At 38.4% G+C, this 21,830-nt stretch overlaps 1 protein-coding gene across 2 annotated transcripts in view; it reads left to right on the top strand.

The window, feature by feature from the left end:
* Nucleotides 1-21,830, top strand: part of LOC127427743 (host cell factor 1-like) — a 47,800-nt gene that overhangs the window by 11,486 nt on the left and 14,484 nt on the right. For both annotated transcript variants that reach the window (XM_051675531.1, XM_051675532.1), the window contains exons 8-20: nt 1,677-1,856; nt 2,064-2,402; nt 3,325-3,476; nt 3,580-3,774; nt 7,552-7,776; nt 7,875-7,979; nt 8,567-8,783; nt 8,884-9,020; nt 9,129-9,267; nt 9,391-9,587; nt 13,314-14,067; nt 15,038-15,165; nt 16,278-16,610. In XM_051675531.1, coding sequence (XP_051531491.1) covers nt 1,677-1,856; nt 2,064-2,402; nt 3,325-3,476; nt 3,580-3,774; nt 7,552-7,776; nt 7,875-7,979; nt 8,567-8,783; nt 8,884-9,020; nt 9,129-9,267; nt 9,391-9,587; nt 13,314-14,067; nt 15,038-15,165; nt 16,278-16,610 — 3,101 coding nt within the window. The remainder of the gene's footprint in view (nt 1-1,676; nt 1,857-2,063; nt 2,403-3,324; nt 3,477-3,579; nt 3,775-7,551; nt 7,777-7,874; nt 7,980-8,566; nt 8,784-8,883; nt 9,021-9,128; nt 9,268-9,390; nt 9,588-13,313; nt 14,068-15,037; nt 15,166-16,277; nt 16,611-21,830) is intronic.

Consider the following 21,830-nt stretch of genomic DNA (forward strand, 5'->3'; position numbering starts at 1 on the left):
TAAAAATGTTGCATACCCTTGGAGAATTGGTAATATATGTACCATTTTTAAAGAAAACATGAGTGAGCAGGCAAAACACATTTCTTTTATTTCTTATGGGATTCATATTCAACTGTAGGTTATAACAGAATGGCACAATCATAAAACAAAACATGGCAACAATGAAAAAAATGTAATAACCCCTGTTCAGAAGTCTGCATACCCTTAGTTCTTAATACTGTGTATTGCCCCCTTTAGCATCAATGACAGCGTGCAGTCTTTTGTAATAGCTGTCTATGAGGCCCCAAATTCTTGCAGGTGGTATAGCTGCCCATTCGTCTTGGCAAAATGACTCCAGGTCATGCAAAGTCTTTGGTCGTCTTGAATGAAATGCACGTTTGAGATCTCCCCAGAGTGGCTCGATGATATTAAGTTCAGGAGACTGTGATGGCCACTCCAGAACCTTCACCTTTTTCTGCTGTAACCACTGGAGGGTCAACTTGGCCTTGTGCTTAGGGTCATTGTCATGCTGGAAAGTCCAAGAGCGTCCCATGCGCAGCTTTCGTGCAGAAGAATGCAAATTGTCTGCCAGTATTTTCTGATAACATGCTGCATTCATCTTGCCATCAATTTTCACAAGATTCCCCATGCCTTTAGAGCTCACACACCCTCAAAACATCAGTGAGCCACCACCATGCTTCACAGTGGGGATGGTATTCTTTTCTCTATAGGCCTTGTTGACCCTCTCCAAACATAGCGCTTATGGTTGTGACCATAAAGCTCTATTTTGGTCTCGTCACTCCAAATTACAGTGTGCCAGAAGCTGTGAGGCATGTCAAGGTGTTGTCAGGCTTATTGTAACCGGGCTTTTTTGTGGCATTGGCGCAGTAAAGGCTTTTTCTGGCATCTCGACCATGCAGCTCATTTTTGTTGATGTATTGTCGTATTGTGCTCCTTGAAACAACCACACCGTCTTTTTCCAGAGCAGCCTGTATTTCTCCTGAGGTTACCTGTGGGTTTTTCTTTGTATCTTGAACAATACTTCTGGCAGTTGTGGCTGAAATCTTTCTTGGTCTACCTGACCTTAGCTTGGTATCAAGAGATCCCTGGATTTTCCACTTCTTAATAAGTGATTGAACAGTACTGACTGGCATTTTCAAGGCTTTGGATATCTTTTTATATCCTTTTCCATCTTTATAAAGTTCCATTACCTTGTTACACAGGTCTTTTGACAGTTCTTTTCTGCTCCCCATGGCTCAGTATCTAGCCTGCTCAGTGCATCCACGTGAGAGCTAACAAACTCATTGACTATTTATACACAGATACTAATTGCAATTTAAAAAGCCACAGGTGTGGGAAATTAACCTTTTAATTGCCATTTAAACCTGTGTGTGTCACCTTGTGTGTCTGTAACAAGGCCAAACATTCAAGGGTATGTAAACTTTTGATCAGGGCCATTTGGGTGATTTCTGTTATCATTATGATTTAAAAAGGAGCCAAACAGCTATGTGATAATAAATGGCTTCATGTGATCACTATCCTTAAATAAAAGATTTTACAAATTTCTTTTTTTTTTTTTTTTTGCATGATCAGTCATATTTTCAAAATCAATGCCAAAATTTCTGCCAGGGTATGCAAACTTTTGAGCACAAATGTATTTAAACTAAGCCATAATACAAACTTAATTTTGTTTCTAGACGCTTTGTCATGGGAGACTGTTTTGATGGACACTTTGGAGGACAACGTACCACGTGCACGAGCAGGACATTGCGCGGTTGCTATCAACAACAGACTTTATGTGTGGAGTGGACGTGATGGGTACCGCAAAGCGTGGAACAATCAGGTGTGCTGCAAAGACCTGTGGTACCTGGAGACAGGTGAGTACAGCGGTTATATAGTGTGTAGGTAAAATGTCTCTGTACAGTATAGCTAGCAAAGAATAGTCAAATATTTTTTTACTGCACGAAAAGTGTTTCTCATAAACAAAACTGCATCATTGAAAAATCAAAATGCAGAATTTGTCACTCCTTAAGCAGTAATTTTGTGCAGTTTAAAAAAATGTTTTTTGTCACCTTTTTTTGCAGAACGGCCTAATCCTCCTTCACGAGTACAGCTTGTCCGGGCCAACACAAATTCTTTAGAGATTAGCTGGGGAGCAGTGTCTACAGCAGACATGTACCTGCTTCAGCTTCAGAAATATGATATTCCATCAGCCACTGCTGCCACCTCACCTGCCCTCAATGCAGTTCCCTCACTTCCGGGAAACTCTCCCAAAAGTCCAGCACCTGCAGCAGCCGCTCCGTCTGTTCACAGTCTGCCGCAGACTGGCATCACTCTAGTGCCCCAGGCTGCTTCCCCCACAGCCTCAGTCTTGCCTAACATGCCTGGAAGTCCCTTGGCTGCCTCAACAGCTCGCGGCCCAGGTACACACTTAAAAACATTTGTTGTTTTGCTAATAATGCAGCAATATTTTCAGTATTTGCAATTTCATTTGGTGTCGCTAGATGCGCTGAAATTACACACTTTACCTTTTAAAGTGGTAGTTCACAGAAAAAAGTAAATTCTCATCATTTACTCACCCTCATGCCATCCTAGATGTGTATGACTTTCTTCTGTTGAACACAAAGAAAGATTTTTTTTTTTTTAGAAGAATATCTCAGCTTTGTAGGTCCATACAATGCATTGAATAGTGACCAAAACTTTGAAGCTCCACAAAGCATAAAATTTATCTATTTGACTCCAGTGGTTTAATTCATGTCTTCAGAAGTGATATGATAGGTATGGGAGAGAAACAGATCAATATTAAGTCCTTTTCCACAATAAATTCTCCTCTCAGCCCAGTAGGTGGCAATATCCACGAAGAATGCAAAGCACCAAAAACAAAAGAAGAATGTGAAAGTGAAAATGGAGATTTATAGTAAAAAAAAAAAAAAAAAAAAAGGGGGGGGGGGTGGATTAAATATTGATTTGTTCCTCAGCCACACCTGTCATATCACTTAAGACATGGATTTAACCACTGGAGTCGTATGGATTACTTTTATGCAGCCTCTATGTCCTTTTTGGAGCTTCAAAGTTTTGGTCACCGTTCACTTTCTTGAATGGACCTACAGAGCTAAGATAGTCTTCTAAGAATATTTGTTTGTGCTTTGCAGAAAAAAAGTAAGTGATACAAATCTGGGATGGCATGAGGGTTAGCAAATGATGAGAGAATTTTCATTTTTGGGTGAACTATTTATTCCTCTAATAGTGCAGCAATAGTTTAAATTCTCTTAATGCTTCAGTTTCACTTTGTTTTTAGAGTATTTTTTTAAAAAAATACATATTTTTTATTTTTTTATACTTAAGCCATTCTGAAAGTTGCAGCCCCTCAGTTGGGCACTGGGACATCAATTTTCACAGTGCGACAAGCTGCCCAAGCTGGAAAATCCCCAGTCACGGTGACATCACTTCCTGCAGGTGTCCGGATGGTAGTGCCATCTCAGGCCACTCAAGGAACGGTAATAAGTAAAAACGGGAAGGTGGAATGTGTTAAACAGTGTTCACAATTTATATTTATTTATTTATTAAATTGTGTAATTTTCCTTCACTTTATTCTTTTAGCCCATAGGCAGCAGCCCTCAGATGAGTGGAATGGCAGCTTTAGCTGCAGCTGCTGCAGCCACACAGAAAATCCCCCCTTCCCCTGGAGCCACTGTTCTCAATATGCCGGCCGGGGCGACAATCGTAAAAACGGTGGCTGTGGCACCTGGGTCCACCACTCTCCCCACCACAGTAAAAGTGGCATCTCCTGTCATGGTAATTGTTTTTTGTTGTGATTTTCTCTTTTATTTGGAACAATGGATGTAAACCATGTTAATTTCTTAGCACAGCTTTTTGTTGGTCATAATTTTAGTCTTTTGACAAAAATATCCTTTAAATTGTGTCAATATTTCATCATGTCATATTCAGTCATTTTAGTCCAATTTACTCTGACTAAAATGGCATGTAATGTTAGACAACGAAAATAACATAATAGCACAAAAATTGCCTAATTCCAAATATGCTTGGCCTCTAAAAATTACCATCCAAATCTAAAGTAATCTCATAACAGCAGGGTTTTTTGTACAGAAGAGTGCATTTCTCTGCATTACAGTGTCATTGCCAGCTCCGCCACAAACTAAATGTCTTCCTTTAGTGTTCCGCCAAAAAAAAAAGGCTTAAGGGTGTAACTGGACTGCATAGCAATGCCACACTCAAGTTAAGAAATTATAACATAAATATGGCACTGTTTTATAACAACAACAATAATAATATTTTTTATTGTTAATATTATAAAAAAAATATATTTCTGTAAAAATTTCATAACTTTTTATTGGGTTCCAAAAAGTAATGATGAAAAGTGGGCTGAGACCCTATCACAGAGTCGACAAAAACAGGTACACGGTGAACAGATATGTTTTTTCTTTTCTCTCTGTTTCACTGTATTTATTTATTTAGTCTGGTTCTTTTAAGAGGGCTAAAGTGTGAACACTCTTTCCTGAATAGTATTTCTATTGGCAGAAGGGCATGTTTGCCCATGACTTTTGGTCAAACATAAATAAAAATTGTATTATATTTTTTTATGTAAATAATCATATTGCAGTTCAAGTCACAATCGAAATATTTTTCAAATAATTGCAATTAAAAAATTTTTTACCAAATTGTTCAGCCCTAGTCTGTTTAGATTTAAATATGATATTTATGATGTGGGTATAATGGATGAATCTTTTATAGGATGCGCTTGACTAAAGTGATTAATATCCTGCTGGTAATGTGCTTAAGCTTACTGGTTTTCAGCTCTCACAGCTCAGACAGAACAATCCCCAAGTATTATGACTAGATAATTTGAATGTCTTGCAGTGTTGTTTTATTTATCGTAATTTTTTTTTGTCAACAGTATGGTGTAATTAAAATTGTTTATCGTCATGATGCGCCTATTTTTTGCAATTGGTAACAATCCAAAAACACTTAACGAATATTTTTGTCAGTTTTGTTGACAAGATTAACACTGGATGCAAACACCTGGCATCAGTACCAAAACAGCTTCATATTAGGTATCACGCGAGTTGAAAACAAAAGACTTGAGATTTAATAGTGTATAACTAATATTATGAAAGAGTATAACTAATACTATAAAACGTATATTTCTGATTGTATGAGCCACGTTCAAAGCTGTTATAGAATAGCCACTATACACACCTGTAACTGTACATCAATTGAATTTTACGTTAATTCGACAAGTTTTGATAACGTTTGCCAACCCTAAACAACTAAATTATCTAAATCTCCCAAAGTTAGTTCTTGTGTTTTCGGATTGCTCCATGTTTGATTTACTCGTGTAAATAATGTAAAGCATTCCTGCCCACTGACAAATATTTCTACTGCGGTATAGTGCTGTCACGATACCCAAATTCCAGTAGTTGTTACCGATACCAGTGAAATTTCACGGTTTTCGATACCAATTTTGAGACCACAGCAAAAATATGCTAAAATGGTAATGTGCTATTGAACACACTCCTTTCGCCTATTTAAAGTTACATTGTAATATAAATAATAAATTAAAAGAAATGCATGTATCCTTCAAATGTTTTTCAATAAAGTATGCATTACTTAATTGTTTTAAAGTCAGGCCCAAGTGAAATCTGTTGTATTTTTTTCCCCAAATCTTGTTTTTTTTCCTTCTCAGAATTCCAGGTTTTAAAGTTTAATTTCATCATCAAAATGATGCTAATTAAATTAATTCTTTAAACCTTTAACAAGTTACAAAAGAACAATTACTTTTCATTAAACCATTGCATTTATTAACAAACATGTATTCAGTACATCAGCACTCTTGCTAGTGATATAATGCTTTTTATTATTTTGATATTATTTATTAGTCATTATTTATTATTATTGATATTACTACGTTGAGTATTACATTTTACTATACAGGTGTAATTTTTTCTGTCCCAGTTTCTTCATTTTCAGGCGTCTAGCTTTTTAAATCGTGCTTTTATTTTGACATGTTATTTGATGGAAGCTTTACTTCTCTTTGTGAACATTTCGCCAGATGGCCCAGTGTGATTGTTAAAGCACAAATGCTGTGATTTAATTATAAAAATGTGTAGTCTACATGTGCTGCACGCTTCACAGTGGATTACACGCATACGCATTAGCTATACGAGCCTGGACAATTTCGGTTTTTAGCGTAGTCTGAGGTAAAGAAGCACAATTTATGATACCATTGTTGTCAGATTTTACTGCTGATTTTTAAAAATGTTCTTAGATCGTAATCTTGACCAACCGTTTTGGAGATTTCGTTCTCTCTACATTCAAGTAGATAAGAGCTGCACTTGTATGCCGCTTGTGTACATAGAAAAATAGCTGCCCGGGAGCATTCCAAAGATGGCCACGAGTGAACTGACTTGCTAAATAGACTTTGATGATTCTCAATGTCTATGGAGTTTCCTGTGTATGAGCAGTCTGCTTCACACATTAATTTAAAGCCTGTGTTAATTCTCACAATAGTTGCTTTTTAGGAACTAAAGCTTATCGACAAACATCTATGCCGATAGTTGCCAATAGTTTCTTTTTTATTAGAATTTTTTTTTATAGGTTCTTGATCGAAGCAAGGGCATACAAAGAAATTTGTGACAATATGGCAATGCGTTACCACTTACATTGTCCCAGTTTCATATCTTGTGAATTATAATAAAACTTACTCCACTTTAAACCTCTTCTGGTTATATACAGTATATATACATTGCTCAGCCACAACATTTAAACCATCTGCCTTATATTGTGTAGGTCCCCCTCGTGCCGCCAAAACAGCGTCAACACGCTTCTCAGAATAACATTCTGAGGTGATATTCTTCTCACCACAATTGTACTGAGCGGTTATTTGAGTTACTGTAGACTTTGTCAGTTCAAACCAGTCTGGCCATTCTCTGTTGACCTCTCTCATCCACAAGGCATTTCTGTCCACAGAACTGCCGCTCACTGGATGTTTTTGTTTTTGGCCCCATTCGGAGTCAGTTCTAGAGACTGTTGTGTGTGAAAATCCCAGGTGATCAGCAGTTACAGAAATACTCAAACCAGCCCGTCAGGCACCAACAATTATCTATGTGATTATCTAATCAGCCAATTGTTTGGCAGCAGTGCATAAAATCATGCAGATACGGGTCAGGAGCTTCAGTTAATGTTCACATTGACCATCAGAATGGGGGGAAAATGTGATCTCAGTGGCATGATTGTTGGTGCCAGATGGGCTGATTTGAGTATTTCTGTAACTGCTGATCCTGGGCTGATTGGTGTATATGTATATACACACACACACACACACACACACACACAAAACCCTTCATCTGGTGAATATATTTACTATAAAAGGCTTAATTTGGTAAATACTTAAATCTGTCACAGTAAGGAATGACTAAGACTGATTAATTAGTTATCTGCCTTTTCCACCACATTAGTTATATAGGTATTGGCAAAATCCACTATCAGTCGACCCATAGCATATACTGTTATCACCCCCCAGCACTAATCTCAAGGCATTTCATTATATTGCAGGTAAGCAACCCTGCCACTCGCATGCTGAAGACAGCTGCTGCCCAGGTGGGCAGTCCAACAGTGTCCAGTCCCACTACAGGTGCTCGGCCCATTATAACAGTGCACAAGTCGGGCACAGTTACTGTTGCCCAGCAGGCTCAGGTTGTGACCACTATGGTGGGCGGGGTCACCAAGACCATCACACTCGTCAAGAGCCCACTTTCCATGGGAGGAGGTGGCACCCTGGTACAGTAATGATACAAAATTATATTGACCATAATGTACAAAATTATATTGAGCAAAGTCTCCTACATGTGTTTCATTTATTTACATTTTTTGTTTAGTTCTCTAACTTGGGCAAGGTCATGTCAGTGGTACAAACCAAACCAGTGCAGACAGCTGCTGTGACTGGGCAGGCCTCCTCCAACCCATTGACTCAGATCATACAGGTAAGTTCAACACAAGTACAAGCTTGGTGTAAATATCCAAACCTAGACATAGAGGATCTGAAAACCTGTCATGAGTAAAGTTTAGAACTTATTAGTGGTGTTTGCTAAAGCTGCATCGCTATTGGTGTTAATACCACAAGTATTAAACGTAACTCGTTCTATGCTATGAACATGAATGACAACTCAAATCATATGGCTTGTTAAGGAAAAATGTGCTATTACTACTAATAATTCTAAGCGATCAGGCCAAATTATTTTGATTTAAAGGAATAGTTCACCCAAAAAAGAAAATTTTGGGCCAAAAAAGGCAAAACAAAAAAAAAAAAGATTTCTTAGAGGCACCCAAAGTATATGTAGAGACCAGAATATCATAGAGACTTTGGGGTTGCATCTTTAGACTTTGGCCAGCAAGCAACTACTTTGGAACATGCAAAAAAACAAAAAACACCCAGAGCAATTTATTGACTGCATAGAAACACCCTGGCAACCAACCACTATGCCTTATGATGTCAAGTTTTCATAGGCAAGCACAAATTGTTCCTAATTAGTTATAAATTGAAGTAATCCCAACTCGTCTGATTCCACAGACAAAGGGTCCCCTCCCTCCCGGCACCATTTTGAAGTTGGTAACGTCTGCTGATGGAAAAACTACCACCATAATTACCACCTCTCAAGCAGGAGGCACAGGAAACAAGCCCACCATCCTGGGCATCAGTGGCATGTCCCCCACTACCACCAACAAGCCGGGCACCACCACTATCTTTAAAACAATCCCCATGTCTGCTTTACAACAGGGAGCTGCAGGTAAAGAAATGAAAAAAATAAAAATAATAATAATAATAAAGTGTCTGTTTTGTGTACAAATTTTGAACTATTAAAAAATTTGAATATAACAATTTTGTAGGTGTAACTAGTAGTGCAGGGGTGAAGAGCCCCATCACCATCATTACTTCCAAGATGATGACATCAGGAACTCCTGGCAAAATTATTACAGCAGTGCCTAAGATTGGCACAGCAACAGGCCAGCAAGGCCTCACACAGGTATTGGGGTGGGGGGGAATCGGTCACCCTAATTTTTATTGCATAACGAGAAAAGGGATGTCCACTTACTTACCTGGATTGTTTTCTTTTTTCCCCACTTCTCGATAGGTTGTTTTGAAAGGTGCTCCAGGTCAGCCCAATACCATTCTTCGCACTGTGCCAATGGGAGGAGTGCGTCTTGTTTCTCCAGTTTCCGTGTCTGGGGTCAAACCAACTGTAACCACATTGGTTGTCAAGGGAACAACTGGTTAGGATATGCATTTATAAACTAATTTATTTGTTTCTTACTGTTGTAAGACAGTATAAGTGTAATTTCGCAAAATGCTGTTATAAGTAAGACCTCCCTCACCGCGTATATCCTCTTTCAAAGGTGTAACAACCCTTGGCACAGTCACTGGAACAGTTTCTAGCAGCTTAGCAGGAGGAAGCGTAACCAGTGCCAATGCCACCCTGGCAACCCCCATCACCACCCTGGGCACGATTGCCACCCTCTCCAACCAGGTCATAAATGCCACCACTGTTTCAGCTGCTCAGAGCAACGTGACCACCGTCCCGTCCACCATGCAGGTTAGAAACAGTTTCTCTTTTTCAGACCTGGTCAATATTCACAGATTTGTTTTTTTTACTTATTTTTTCTCCCCAATTTGGAATGCCCAATCCCCAATGTTCTCTAAGTCCTCGTGGTGGCATATTGACTCACCTCAATCCGGGTGGCGGAGGAGGAATCTCATTTGCCTCCGCGTCTGAGACCATCAATCCGTGCATCTGATCACGTAGCTTGTTGTGCGCGTTACTGCGGAGAAGTAGCACGTGCGGAGGCCCACGCTATTCTCCACGTGCCCCACTGAGAGCGAGAACCACACATTATAGTGACCATGAGGAGGTTACCCCATGTGACTCTACCATCCCTAGCAACCGGGCCAATTTGGTTGCTTAGGAGACCTGGCTGGAATCAATCAGCACGCCCTGGATTCGAACTCGTGACTCCAGGGGTGGTAGTCAGCGTCAATACTCATTGAGCTACCCAGGCTCCGCAATGTTCACTGTTTAAAGCACTATGTTTTGAGTAAAACCCACAACAGAACAACTTATTCACATCTCATGTAGTGGTCAATCAGTATGGAATTTATTATGGTCGATTCAGATGTGTAGAGAGCAGGTTGTCCAATATTATGTCAACATAATACAATTTAATAATGATAGTAGAGGTTGACCAATATGGGTTTTTCAGTGGCTGAGACCGATATCTAAAGAGCAGGATGGCCGGAATAAAAGCTGATAAACATAATGTAGTTTCACAATAGCAAATCAGATGTACACATAATTTCTAAAATGAAACAAACACTTATTTTATGCAACATGTACTCAAATTTGCATAAACCTGGAAAGAAAAGACCTTGAAAACATAAAGTGTAGACTCTACATTGACAAATCAATTGGTAGACAGTGTTTCCACCTAGGGCTTTTTCAGCAGGGGTGCTGTTGTGCATGTGTCCGTGAGCCCGTAACGCTGGATCCATATTTACTCGTGTGGGTGGGGGAATGACTTAAAATGACTTGAGAATCATTATAGATGGGCTATACATATTCGCCTTGTCATGTGTGTGTATTTATTGGGAGCTTTTGACACTCGAAGCTGGGCACTGGAAGCCAGGAGATCTGTAGTAATGTCAAATAATGAAACGCCTCAACGCAGAAAATTACTTGCACTATTTTTAGTAAACCTAAATACAAGTATAAGGGCATGTATCAAGTGCCATTTTCTTTGTTGTTAATGTCAGTAACAAAAGATACAGGAAGTCTTCTCTCACTCCTTTTAAAAGTTAATGAGCCTATTTATTTATATGAGCCTATTACATTTATTATCAAGTTTATTTCTTTATATCAAATATCATACAAACAGAACATATATTACACAGGAGGAAAATTTTGTCCATAATTTGTCAACAAGTCTTTGAGTTCCAGACTTTGAAGCCCTGTATGAACTTTCCCTTAAAGGAATGTTCTGGGTTCAATACAGGTTGAGCTCAGTCAACAGCATTTGTGGCATAATATTGATTAACACAATTTATTTTGACTCGTCCATCCTTTTCTTAAAAAAAAAAAAAAAAAAAGCAAATATCTGTTACAGTGAGGCACTTAGAATGGAAGTGAATGGGGGGCCAGTTTTTGAACATTAAAATACTCACTTTTTCAAACGTATAGCCACAAGACATGAAGGATATGTGTGTAAACATGATTTTAGTGTGAGAAAATTGCTTGCTTACCTTTTCTGTGTAAAGTTATAGCCAGTTTTACAACTTCATTACCATGACGATGTAATATCAACAAACCCTAAAACGACTGTAAAAATGCCAATTTAAACAATTTTACAGATCAAATACTACACAAGTTTTAACAGAAGAATTCATGCAAGTGCTTTTATAAAATTGAGCTTCACATTTCTGTGTTTAAACCCTTCAAAAATTGGCCCCATTCACTTTCATTGTAAATGCCTCGCTGTAATCTTGATTTTTGGAAGAACGAGTCGAAATGAATTTTTGTGGTAATCAACATTATGCCACAAATGCTGTCCATTGAGCTAAACTTGCTTTGAACCTGGAACATTCCTTAAAATTTACAGTGCCGTAAACACAGGAAAGACCATAGATGGCTCCTCATTACTGTGGTTAGGTCATTATAGCGTTGTATAATGTTATATCTTTTTAAAATTATAATTATGATAAATTATAGTTTTGTTATGGAAAACATAGTAGCCTAAACACATTTATAAACTTTATCTTCAACTGCCGCAGTTGTAACACAAATTAGGTCTAATAGATTCTACCTCACAGATTATTTTATATGAAACTCACAAAATATCACAGTTAATGTTACTACTGTAAAATCGTGATAAATTTTAGTAAGGATAGTGATGTGTTGCCTAATTTGAAAAACCCTTTATTTTTGCGCATAGTACAGTGTTGCTTTGTTCTGTTTAGCATGTCAGGGCTGTATGTTATTTGAGAGATTTGACTTCCTCCATAGCTCTTTAAAATAGAAAAATTTTCACTTGAATTCAAACGGGTAGCAGTTTTGTGGTCTGCGCCGCAATATCGAGAGAAGCCCGCACTCCTGATGCATGTGCCCCAGAGTTTCAGAGCAGATCATTGGCACGAGTGGTTTCCTTAATGGCTCACATGAAAACCAGGCTTGCATGAAAACCATTGCACCGTGAAAATATTGCGTTGCAGATGAGAAGCATATTTAGCGCATATAAAGTGCAGAGCTTGAGATTATTAAATTTGCCTCAGCAGCCCAAAATTATGCTTGGGCGGCTGCCAAAATTTTTTCAATGGATGTAAAACCATGGCAATGTTCTTTTGCTGCTAGTAAACCATATGAAATTTCAGCAGCTGTGCTGCACTATGGATATTTGTTTGGTGACTATAACAATGTTAGTTATGCTCTGCTAGAAGTTACTCTTTGTGAGTGCAGTTTCTATAAAATCATTTTTTTAAATTATTCTGCAGTTATCATGAACAACAGGAAAAGTCATGGAAATTCATTGGTTAAAAGGTGTGGGAAGCCTGTCACAAAAGTATTGGAAAATAGAAAATGTGCATAATCCATTGAGACTGACACTTGTTAAGGCCTTGATATACTTCATACGAAATTGAAGAACGAACCTTTGTGACTAGTGGGTCAACAAAGGGAATCAAATCTTTTCAAATACTCTCAAGTGCCCATTCACTCGTGCTATCTGCAGTGAAAGCCATTCACACATCTGCCCTAAGTAAGATATGCCTCTTATCATCATTCTTTTGTCTGTTTTTCCCCATTAACACTCTTTTATACACTCACTTTGCAGTAGTATCATCATAGCTTACAATAACAGAGTGTGATCGGCGCATATTATGACCACGTGTACTGTGTTGTTAGCTCGATAGCTCCATGAATTCAGAATGTAAATAGAACAAAACATTTTCTACTGCATATATATTACTTTAAATATTACTCATGTGAATTCTGCTCATAAAATGAGGCACAAAGAATTTTATTGTCACATTAGTTAAGGTTTTCATATTTAGATGTACCTCTACACACCGTCCTACAGCGGTGTGGCGGGTGTCGGAATGTTCGCAAACAGTATACCGTTGCTCGGCTGTTTCGAACTTCTTTTAACCCCTGAATGAAGAAGAACTTCTACGGAAGTATATCGAGGCCTTTAAATGGCCAATTAGACGTAGTTAGGGGCCGACACCAATAATCTCAAAATGATTAGCCACTAATCTCATGTCATCCTTTCCTCAGCCCACACAGGTGACACTCATAACTACACCCAGTAGTGTGGAGGCTCAACCTGGCCAAGACCTGCCTGTTTCCATTATGGCCTCTCCCACCTCAGAGCAGCCCACCTCTACTGAATCCGGGGCAGCTGATGGCTCTAGCAGTGTAACTCTAGTGTGCTCCAACCCTCCGTGTGAGACTCACGAGACAGGCACCACCAACACAGCCACAACAGCGACAGCAAATATGGGGACTGGTCCGACTGGAACAGTGCAGAGGGTATGCTCCAACCCGCCCTGCGAAACCCATGAAACAGGTACAACAAACACTGCCACCACAGCATCTGCCAACATGGGCACTGTTCAGAGGGTGTGCTCAAACCCACCATGCGAGACCCATGAAACGGGCACCACCAACACAGCAACTACAGCATCTTCGAATATAGGCACGGCCCCTACTGGCACAGTGCAGAGGGTGTGCTCCAACCCACCTTGTGAGACCCATGAAACGGGCACCACCAACACGGCTACTACAGCTTTATCTAACATGGGAGGAGACCAAGCAGGAACGGTGCAGCGGGTTTGCTCCAACCCACCCTGTGAGACCCACGAAACAGGCACCACCAGCACAGCAACTACAGCTTCATCTAACATGGGTGGAGACCAAATGGGAACTGTTCAGAGGGTGTGCTCCAACCCACCTTGTGAGACCCACGAGACTGGTACAACCAACACGGCCACAACTGCTACCTGCAATATGGAGACAGATGAGGGAACAGGTACATCATCCTTGTGGAAGTTTTTCATTGCCGCTTTTTCACATACAGCCTCTGCTTGAAATTTACAGGCATTTTTTTTATTCAGAGGTCACGTATGTATGCAACCCATTGTATCGAAATGTTGCTGGATAAATAGTTGTAACATTCCCAGACAAGAAAAAATCCGTATTGATGCTATGTGTAAACAAAGCTGCAACTTAAACATTTAGAAAGTTCTTGCATAATGCATTCTCACATAATTGTTAATGCATATAATTGTGACAAACTTTTTTTAGATATCTACGTTGTAGCAAGATTGATGCCAAATTGCATAGATGCTTAAATGAGCAAGACATTTTGCTTTCAGATCCAAATAAATCTTGTCTGGCCATTTTGTTAAAGAAATAGTTCACCCAAAAATGAAAATTATCATTTACTCACCCTCATGCCATCCCAGATGTGTATGACTTTCTTTCTTCAGCAGAACACAAACAAAGATTTTTAGAAGAATATCTCAGCTTTTTAGGTCCATACAATGCAAGTGAATGGTGATCAGACCTTTGTAGCTCCAAAAAGCACAAAGTCGTCATAGAAGTAATCCATAAGACTCCAGTGTTTAAATCCATATGTTCAGAAGTGATATAAAAAGTGTGGGTGAAATACAGATCAAAATTTAAGTCATTGTTTTACTCTAAATCTCCACTTTCACTTTTACATCTGATAGCCACATGTGGTGCCCGTTTAGTTTCACTTTCATATCTGAAAGTTAAAGTGGAATCAGCAAGTGTGATGCCGGCTTTAAATCCAAAGCCACAGCTTGTACAAATAATAGATGTGATTTCTTTACTCAAGAGTTTAGTCTGGCAGTACATTAGGTTTAATGTGTGGAAGTGGCTATTCTTTCAAAGGCTCTCATTTCTTCCCCCTTTTTTTTTTTTTGTCTTTCAAGTTTATGGTAATGATTTTTATTTTTTTTATTTTGTGCATTTAGTCCAACAGACTGGTGAAGCATCAGAATCTACCACCAGTACAGAGGGCCTGCCATCCACTGCTGCACCCCAGAACAGAGCCATCACCACAGTCACACAGGCAACACCTCTACCAGGACCAGCTGTTCCAGTGAGTGGCCTGTTTTAACATTTTAACATGCCTGACAACTCTGTGCTTGTATTTAATTGTGCCTGATTTATTGTCGGAGTGTACTCATACATATATTTGCTATAAGGCAAAGATCTGGGGTATTCAGGAAGCTGTTTGAAAACAAATGTTTTTTTTTGCAATTCCGTTCAGTGGTGCAGTAATTACACACTTCAGCTTTAAGTCAATGTGGAACGCCATTTACAGCCCATTTTACTTTGCTAATCTGATGTATTTCTGAATCATGATTTAAAAAAAAAAAAAAAAAGAGTAGGCCGGTATTTCATTTTATCCATCAGACCACCTCAAATGTGGTTGAACTGGAAAAGTCTCAAAACACTTTGAAACCCGTTTACACTTGTCTTATGCGACCTCCCATTTCAAATGGATCGCCCGAAATGCATCTTCAGCAGTGCCCAAAGTATACCTCAGTTAGATGCAAACACCATGCGTACAGGACACATGACGTAAAGTCCGTCATTGGCGGAGTGCTGGAGCACAAAGCATACGGCCTGATTTTTCTAACAGTGCATAATCTAAATGCACAGTATGCGTATGCGCATGGAATTATTTGCACTGATCAATGGGTCCACAAGGTGGCAAAACACACAATTGAGCCATTGCTTTTATGAAGAAGCGCAAGATGTAATCATCAGGAGACAAAGGTAGAAACAACAACATTGGATGTGCACGTCAAGAGCACGTGTTTGAGGAGGTCAGGAGATACCTACATTTGGATAACTCGACTCTGAAGGAATATAAAAACATCTTTATGGGTCTAAAAACCTGAAGATAAATAGTCCAGTATCTCATTGCAGTCATAGTGTGCATGCGCCAACTGCATGTGTTGTATGCACGCAGTCAAATGGAGTATACAGTTCTTTTAAAGGCTGAGCATTCAACTGTATGCATACGCCAAGCGTTCGTGACAAAACCGAAGTATGCTTTAGGCATTAGCATCAGAGAGCTGCAAACACCAGTCCTCTTACCAATGTTGTTGAGCCACTGAGTGGCTGTGAAAACATTTTATTCTTGAAATTGATTAGATTGAGCTCCTGATTTCATTGTTTGGTTCTTCTGTCCTTTTCCCACAGTCTATCTCTTCAATCACTGAGTCCTCCTCCGAGGTGGGTGCTGAGCCTGTTGTAATGGAAAGTGCGGAGGCAGAGTCCTTGCAGACAAAAGGCCAGGGTGAGGCAGAGGCGGTCACCATGCAGGCAGAGTTCCAGACAGAAGCAGGGGCAGTGGCTATATCGAGTGATTTCCAGGCAGAGGCAGCAGCCATGCCAAGTGACTTCCAGGGAGAAGCCGAGGCAGTGGCCATGCAGGCAGAGAGCCAGGCAGAGTCAGAGGCTGTGCCCATGGAGCATGATGTTTCTGGCTTAGCAGAGGGAGAGGGGGCTCAGCTGCATCTACCAGCAGCAGAGGTACAGTCAGTCATTCCCAGCTTTTTGTAAGACTGCAAAAGCAAGTCATGTCGTTTATATTTGTTTAGCGCTTTTCATAACACACATTGTTTCAAAGCAGCTTTACAGAAAATCATGCTTCAACAGAAAATGAAACTGTAATATCTATAAAGTCAGAGTCATCATTGTGTAGTTTAAATAAATATGATTGTAAATTGTGTATAAAAATTAATAAGTAAATAACAATTGTATTTAGAACGCCAGTGACCAAGGCGAATGTGGCAAGGAACACAAAACTCCATAAGATGGTGGGGGCCAGTTCCCCTCTGGCTGAACAGCATGAATATAATGCCAATATTAGTTTTTTGTGTAAAGTGCAAGTCATGGTTTAAAATGAGTAAACTAAGTGTTAAGGACCAGTGTTTAAACAGATATTTTGTATGAACTGCAAGATTAATGTTTATGAAGTTCATCCAGAAATAACTGTAGATGTTCACATAAATGCATTATCCTTTGTTGTTTGCCTGATGAAGGCTTTTGTTGGCAATTAATTGATAGTCTGTGTATTCCATTTTAAGAATGTAGTCCATCAATAGACCAAGGTAATGCAGGCAGAGAATGCAGGTCCATCCTAGGTCCACGGTTCAGGCAGTGGCATATGAAGTGTCCCATGTATTACGGTTGGAGTTGGCATTAGTTCATCCTATGTAGTCCATCGTAATAGACTGAAGTGATGTCTGGCTGGCACAGGCCGCAGTTAGTCATCATCACTCAGCGACACGTAGAATTGGAGTCAGACACCAAGCGGGAATGGAGCTGGATCTGGACGGATCTGGTAACCTCGGGATATGAATCCTGTGGTTGAGACAAGGAAACAAATAGAAAAATATTAGCGTAGATGCCATTCAATTTATTGCAGATTTATAGATTGAGAAGTGTTTCCGGTTCCAGCACATCTAACTAAAGCAGCCTAGTTATGAGTTAATGGAAAACTTAGGTGTATGCTTGGCTGAATAAATGAGTCTTTAGTAGGGGTGTGACGATACACTTAGCACACGAGATGAGACGATACTGGGTTCACGAGAATGAGACGAGTTGATATTTTAACACTATATACACTCAAAAGTTTTGAAACTCTTACTCATTCTTTATTATATTTTTTTTTTCTTCACATTTTAGAATAATAGTAAAGTCATCAAAACTATGGAATAACATAAATGGAACTATGGGAATTATGTTGTGACTAAACTAAATCCAAAATAAATCAAAACTGTGTTATATTTTAGCATCTTCAAAGTAGTCACCCTTTACCTAGAATTTGCAGACATGTACTGTTGACATTTTCTCAACCAACTTCTTGAGGTATCACCCTGGGATGCTTTTTAAACAGTATTGAAGGAGTTCCCATCTATGTTGGGCACTTACTGGCTGCTTTTCTTTATTATTTGGTCCAAGTCATCAATTTCAAAAACTTTTTGTTTTAAAATACATTTTAGTTGTGTAATGAAATAAATTAATATGGTGGCACAATTATATTTTTGTCTACAAAACTAATTTCAAAAAACTAAAGTCCTCCAGAGGTCGCATTTGTTGGCCGCATACGTCATCGAGGCTGTCTCGTTTCATTTTTTTTATTTTTATTTTTTATTTTTTTATTGGGAATGCAAAAAAGGTTAACAATTGTATAAATGTAAGTGCATATACATAAAAGGCGTTGACAATAGATAAAAAAAAACAAGAAAGAAAAAAACAAATGAAACGAGAAACAGCCGTTGTTGGTGTCTTGTCTGTCACTCTGTCGCCGTTTATTGTTTCCACCGGGTACCTAAAATGCTGCCACACAAATGATTTAAAAGTGGCAGGGGCATCTTCTATGCTAATTTCACCCTCACACTCTGTCATGCTGATATTGTGAGACAGCTTTTCACCTCAACGAGAAATATCGTCACGTTTTAATATCATGAGATCTCGTGGCACGAGATCTCGTCACACACCTAGTCTTTAGTCTAGACTTAAATTGAGTGAGTGTGTCTTTTTGACACACTCACTCAAGTAAGTGAGACTTAAATTGAGTCCTGAACAGTGTTATGAAGACTATTCCATAGTTTAAGAGCCAAATAGGAAAAGGATCTACCTCCTCTTGTGGATTTTGATATTCTAGGTACTATTAACAGGCCAGAATTTTGCGATCGTATTGAATGTGATGGAATATTGTGTGCTAGTAGGTCATTTAAGTACTGCAGAGCTAGGCCATTCAAAGCTTTGTACGTAGTTAAACATTTTTAAATGAATACAAACTTTAACAGGAAGCCAATGTAACTATGATAAAATGAGGCTAATAAGATCATATTTCTTGGTTTTAGTCAGTACTCTGGCTGGTGCATTTTGAACCAGTTTAAGTTTATTTATTGAACTAGCAGGACATCCTCCCAGAAATGCATTACAATAATCTAGTCTTGAGGTCATGAATCCATGAATTCGTTTTTCAGCATCAGCAACAGAGAACATGTGTCATAACTTAGCAATATTTCTGAGGTGGAAGAATGCTGTTCTACAAACATTGGAAATGTGATTTTCAAAGGACAGATTGGTATCAAATATAACACCTAGAGTTGAAGTCAGAAGTTCACATACACTTAGGTTGAAGTCATCAACTCATTTTTTAACCACTCCACAGATTTCATATTACCAAACTATCATTTTGGCAAGTCGTTTAGGACATCTACTTGGTGCATGACACAAGTAATTTTTTCAACAATTGTTTACAGACAGATTTTTCCACTTTTCTGACTATATCACAATTCCAGTAGGTCAGAAGTTTACTGTGCCTTTAAGCAGCTTGGAAAATTCCAGAAAGTCTTTTAGGCAATTAGCCAATTACCTTCTGATAGGCTAATTGGAGTCAATTGAAGGTGTATCTGTAGATGTATTAAGGCCTACCTTCAAACTCAGTGCCTCTTTGTTTGACATCATGGGAAAATCAAAAGAAATCAGCCAAGACCTCAGAGAAAAAATTGTGGACCTCCACAAGTCTGGTTCATCCTTGGGAGCAATTTCCAAATGCCTGAAGGTACAATAGTACGCAAGTATAAACACCATGGGACCACGCAGCCATCATACCACTCAGGAAGGAGACGCATTCTGTCTCCTAGAGATGAACGTAGTTTGGTGTGAAAAGTGCAAATCAATCCCAGAACAACAGTAAAGGACCTTGTGAAGATGCTGGAGGAAACGGGTAGACAAGTATCTATATCCACAGTAAAATGAGTCCTCTATCGAAATAACCTGAAAGGCTACTCAGCAAGGAAGAAGCCACTGCTCCAAAACCACCATAAAAAAGCCAAACTACAGTCTGCAAGTGCACATGGGGACAAAGATCTTACTTTTTGGAGAAATGTCCTCTGGTCTGATGAAACAATAATTGAACTGTTTGGCCATAATGACCATCATTATGTTTGGAGGAAAAAGGGTGAGGCTTGCAAGCCGAAGAACACCATCCGAACCTTGAAGCATGGGGGTGGCAGGATCATGCTGTGGAGGTGCTTTGCTGCAGGAGGGACTGGTGCACTTTACAAAATAGATGGCATCGTGAGGAAGGAAAATTATGTGGATATTATTGAAGCAACATCTCAAGACATCAGCCAGGAAGTTAAAGCTCTGTCGCAAATGGGACTTCCAAATGGACAAGGCATACCTCCAAATGGCTTAAGGACTAGTAAAGTCAAGGTATTGGAGTGACCATCACAAAGCCCTGACCTCAACCCGATAGAGAATTTGTGGGCAGAACTGAAAAAGCATGTGCGAGCAAGGAGGCCTACAAACCTGACTCGGTTATACCAGTTCTGCCTGGAGGAATGGGCCAAAATTCCAGCAAATTATTGTGAGAAGCTTGTGGAAGGCTACCCAAAACATTTGACCCAAGTTAACCAATTTGCATTATGCTACCAAATACTAACAAAGTGTATGTATACTTGTGTATGTAAACTTCTGACCCACTGGGAATGTGATGAAAGATATAAAAGCTGAAATAAATAATTTTCTCTACTATTATTCTAACATTTCAATAAAATAAAGTAGTGATCCTAACTGACCTAAGACAAGTTTAAATGTATTTGGCTAAGGTGTATGTAAACGTCTGACTTCAACTGCAAGTTCTTCACTGTAGAAGACGATGTAACAGTGCATCCATTGAGAGTCAAATTATATTTTAGCAACTTATTTTTAGAGGTTTTTGGTCCAATAATTAGTACCTCTGTTTTGTCAGAATTGAGTAGAAGGAAATTTCTGGCCATACAATCTTTGATTTCATTGATACACTCTGCTAATTTTGAGAATTGTGAAATTTCGTCTGTTTTCGAAGAAATATATAAAAAAGCAGTTTTATGTGGATGTAATCCACAGGATACTGTTATTTTGAAAGTACTTTTAATAGTATGCACAAATGGTAACACTTTACAATAAGTTTGTGTATGTTAGTTAACATGACTTAACAATGAACATTACTTTTACAGCATTTTTTAATCTGGGTTTATGGAAATTTGTATTTAATACATTTTTATCATTTAAAAGTTGTATTTATTAAAAATGTATGCATTATGAACTAACTTGAACTAAGAAGGAATAATATTGTTTACATTAACCAAGACTAATAAATGTTGTAAAACATTTTTTTAGTTTGGCATCAAATGCATTAGCTCATGTTAATGTTTAGAACCTTGCTGAAAATAATTCATTATGGACAGACTTTAATAATGAACAGTAGTAGTAGTATTATAAATTTAGTATAACAGTTTATAAATATACTGTAAAAGTTATACATTAATAAATGTACATTAACAATTTATTAATTTACATTAACCGAGATTATTAAATGCTTTAAATTAGTTTTTAATTGTATTATTGTTCATTATTTGTTCAAGTTAGTTCATAATGCTTTCATTTTCAATAAGGTTCTGAAGCATTAACATTAGCTAATTCATTAATGTCAAACTAACAAACTATTTGATTTTATAGTATTTATTATTTGTGTCTTGGTTAATGTAAATGTGTACATTTATAAATATACTATTGTTCATTTATAATAAACATTTATAAAAATACTGTAAAAGGATGTATTTATTCATTTTTAAATTTATTTCAGCTAAGATTAATAAATGCTGTAAAGAATTTTTCCAATTTCTAATATTTATATTAAAAAAAAACAATTGTGATCTAATAACAAACTAATATTAACTTGGTTTA

This window comes from Myxocyprinus asiaticus, chromosome 37 (assembly GCF_019703515.2).
Source record: "Myxocyprinus asiaticus isolate MX2 ecotype Aquarium Trade chromosome 37, UBuf_Myxa_2, whole genome shotgun sequence".
Lineage (NCBI taxonomy): Eukaryota > Metazoa > Chordata > Actinopteri > Cypriniformes > Catostomidae > Myxocyprinus > Myxocyprinus asiaticus.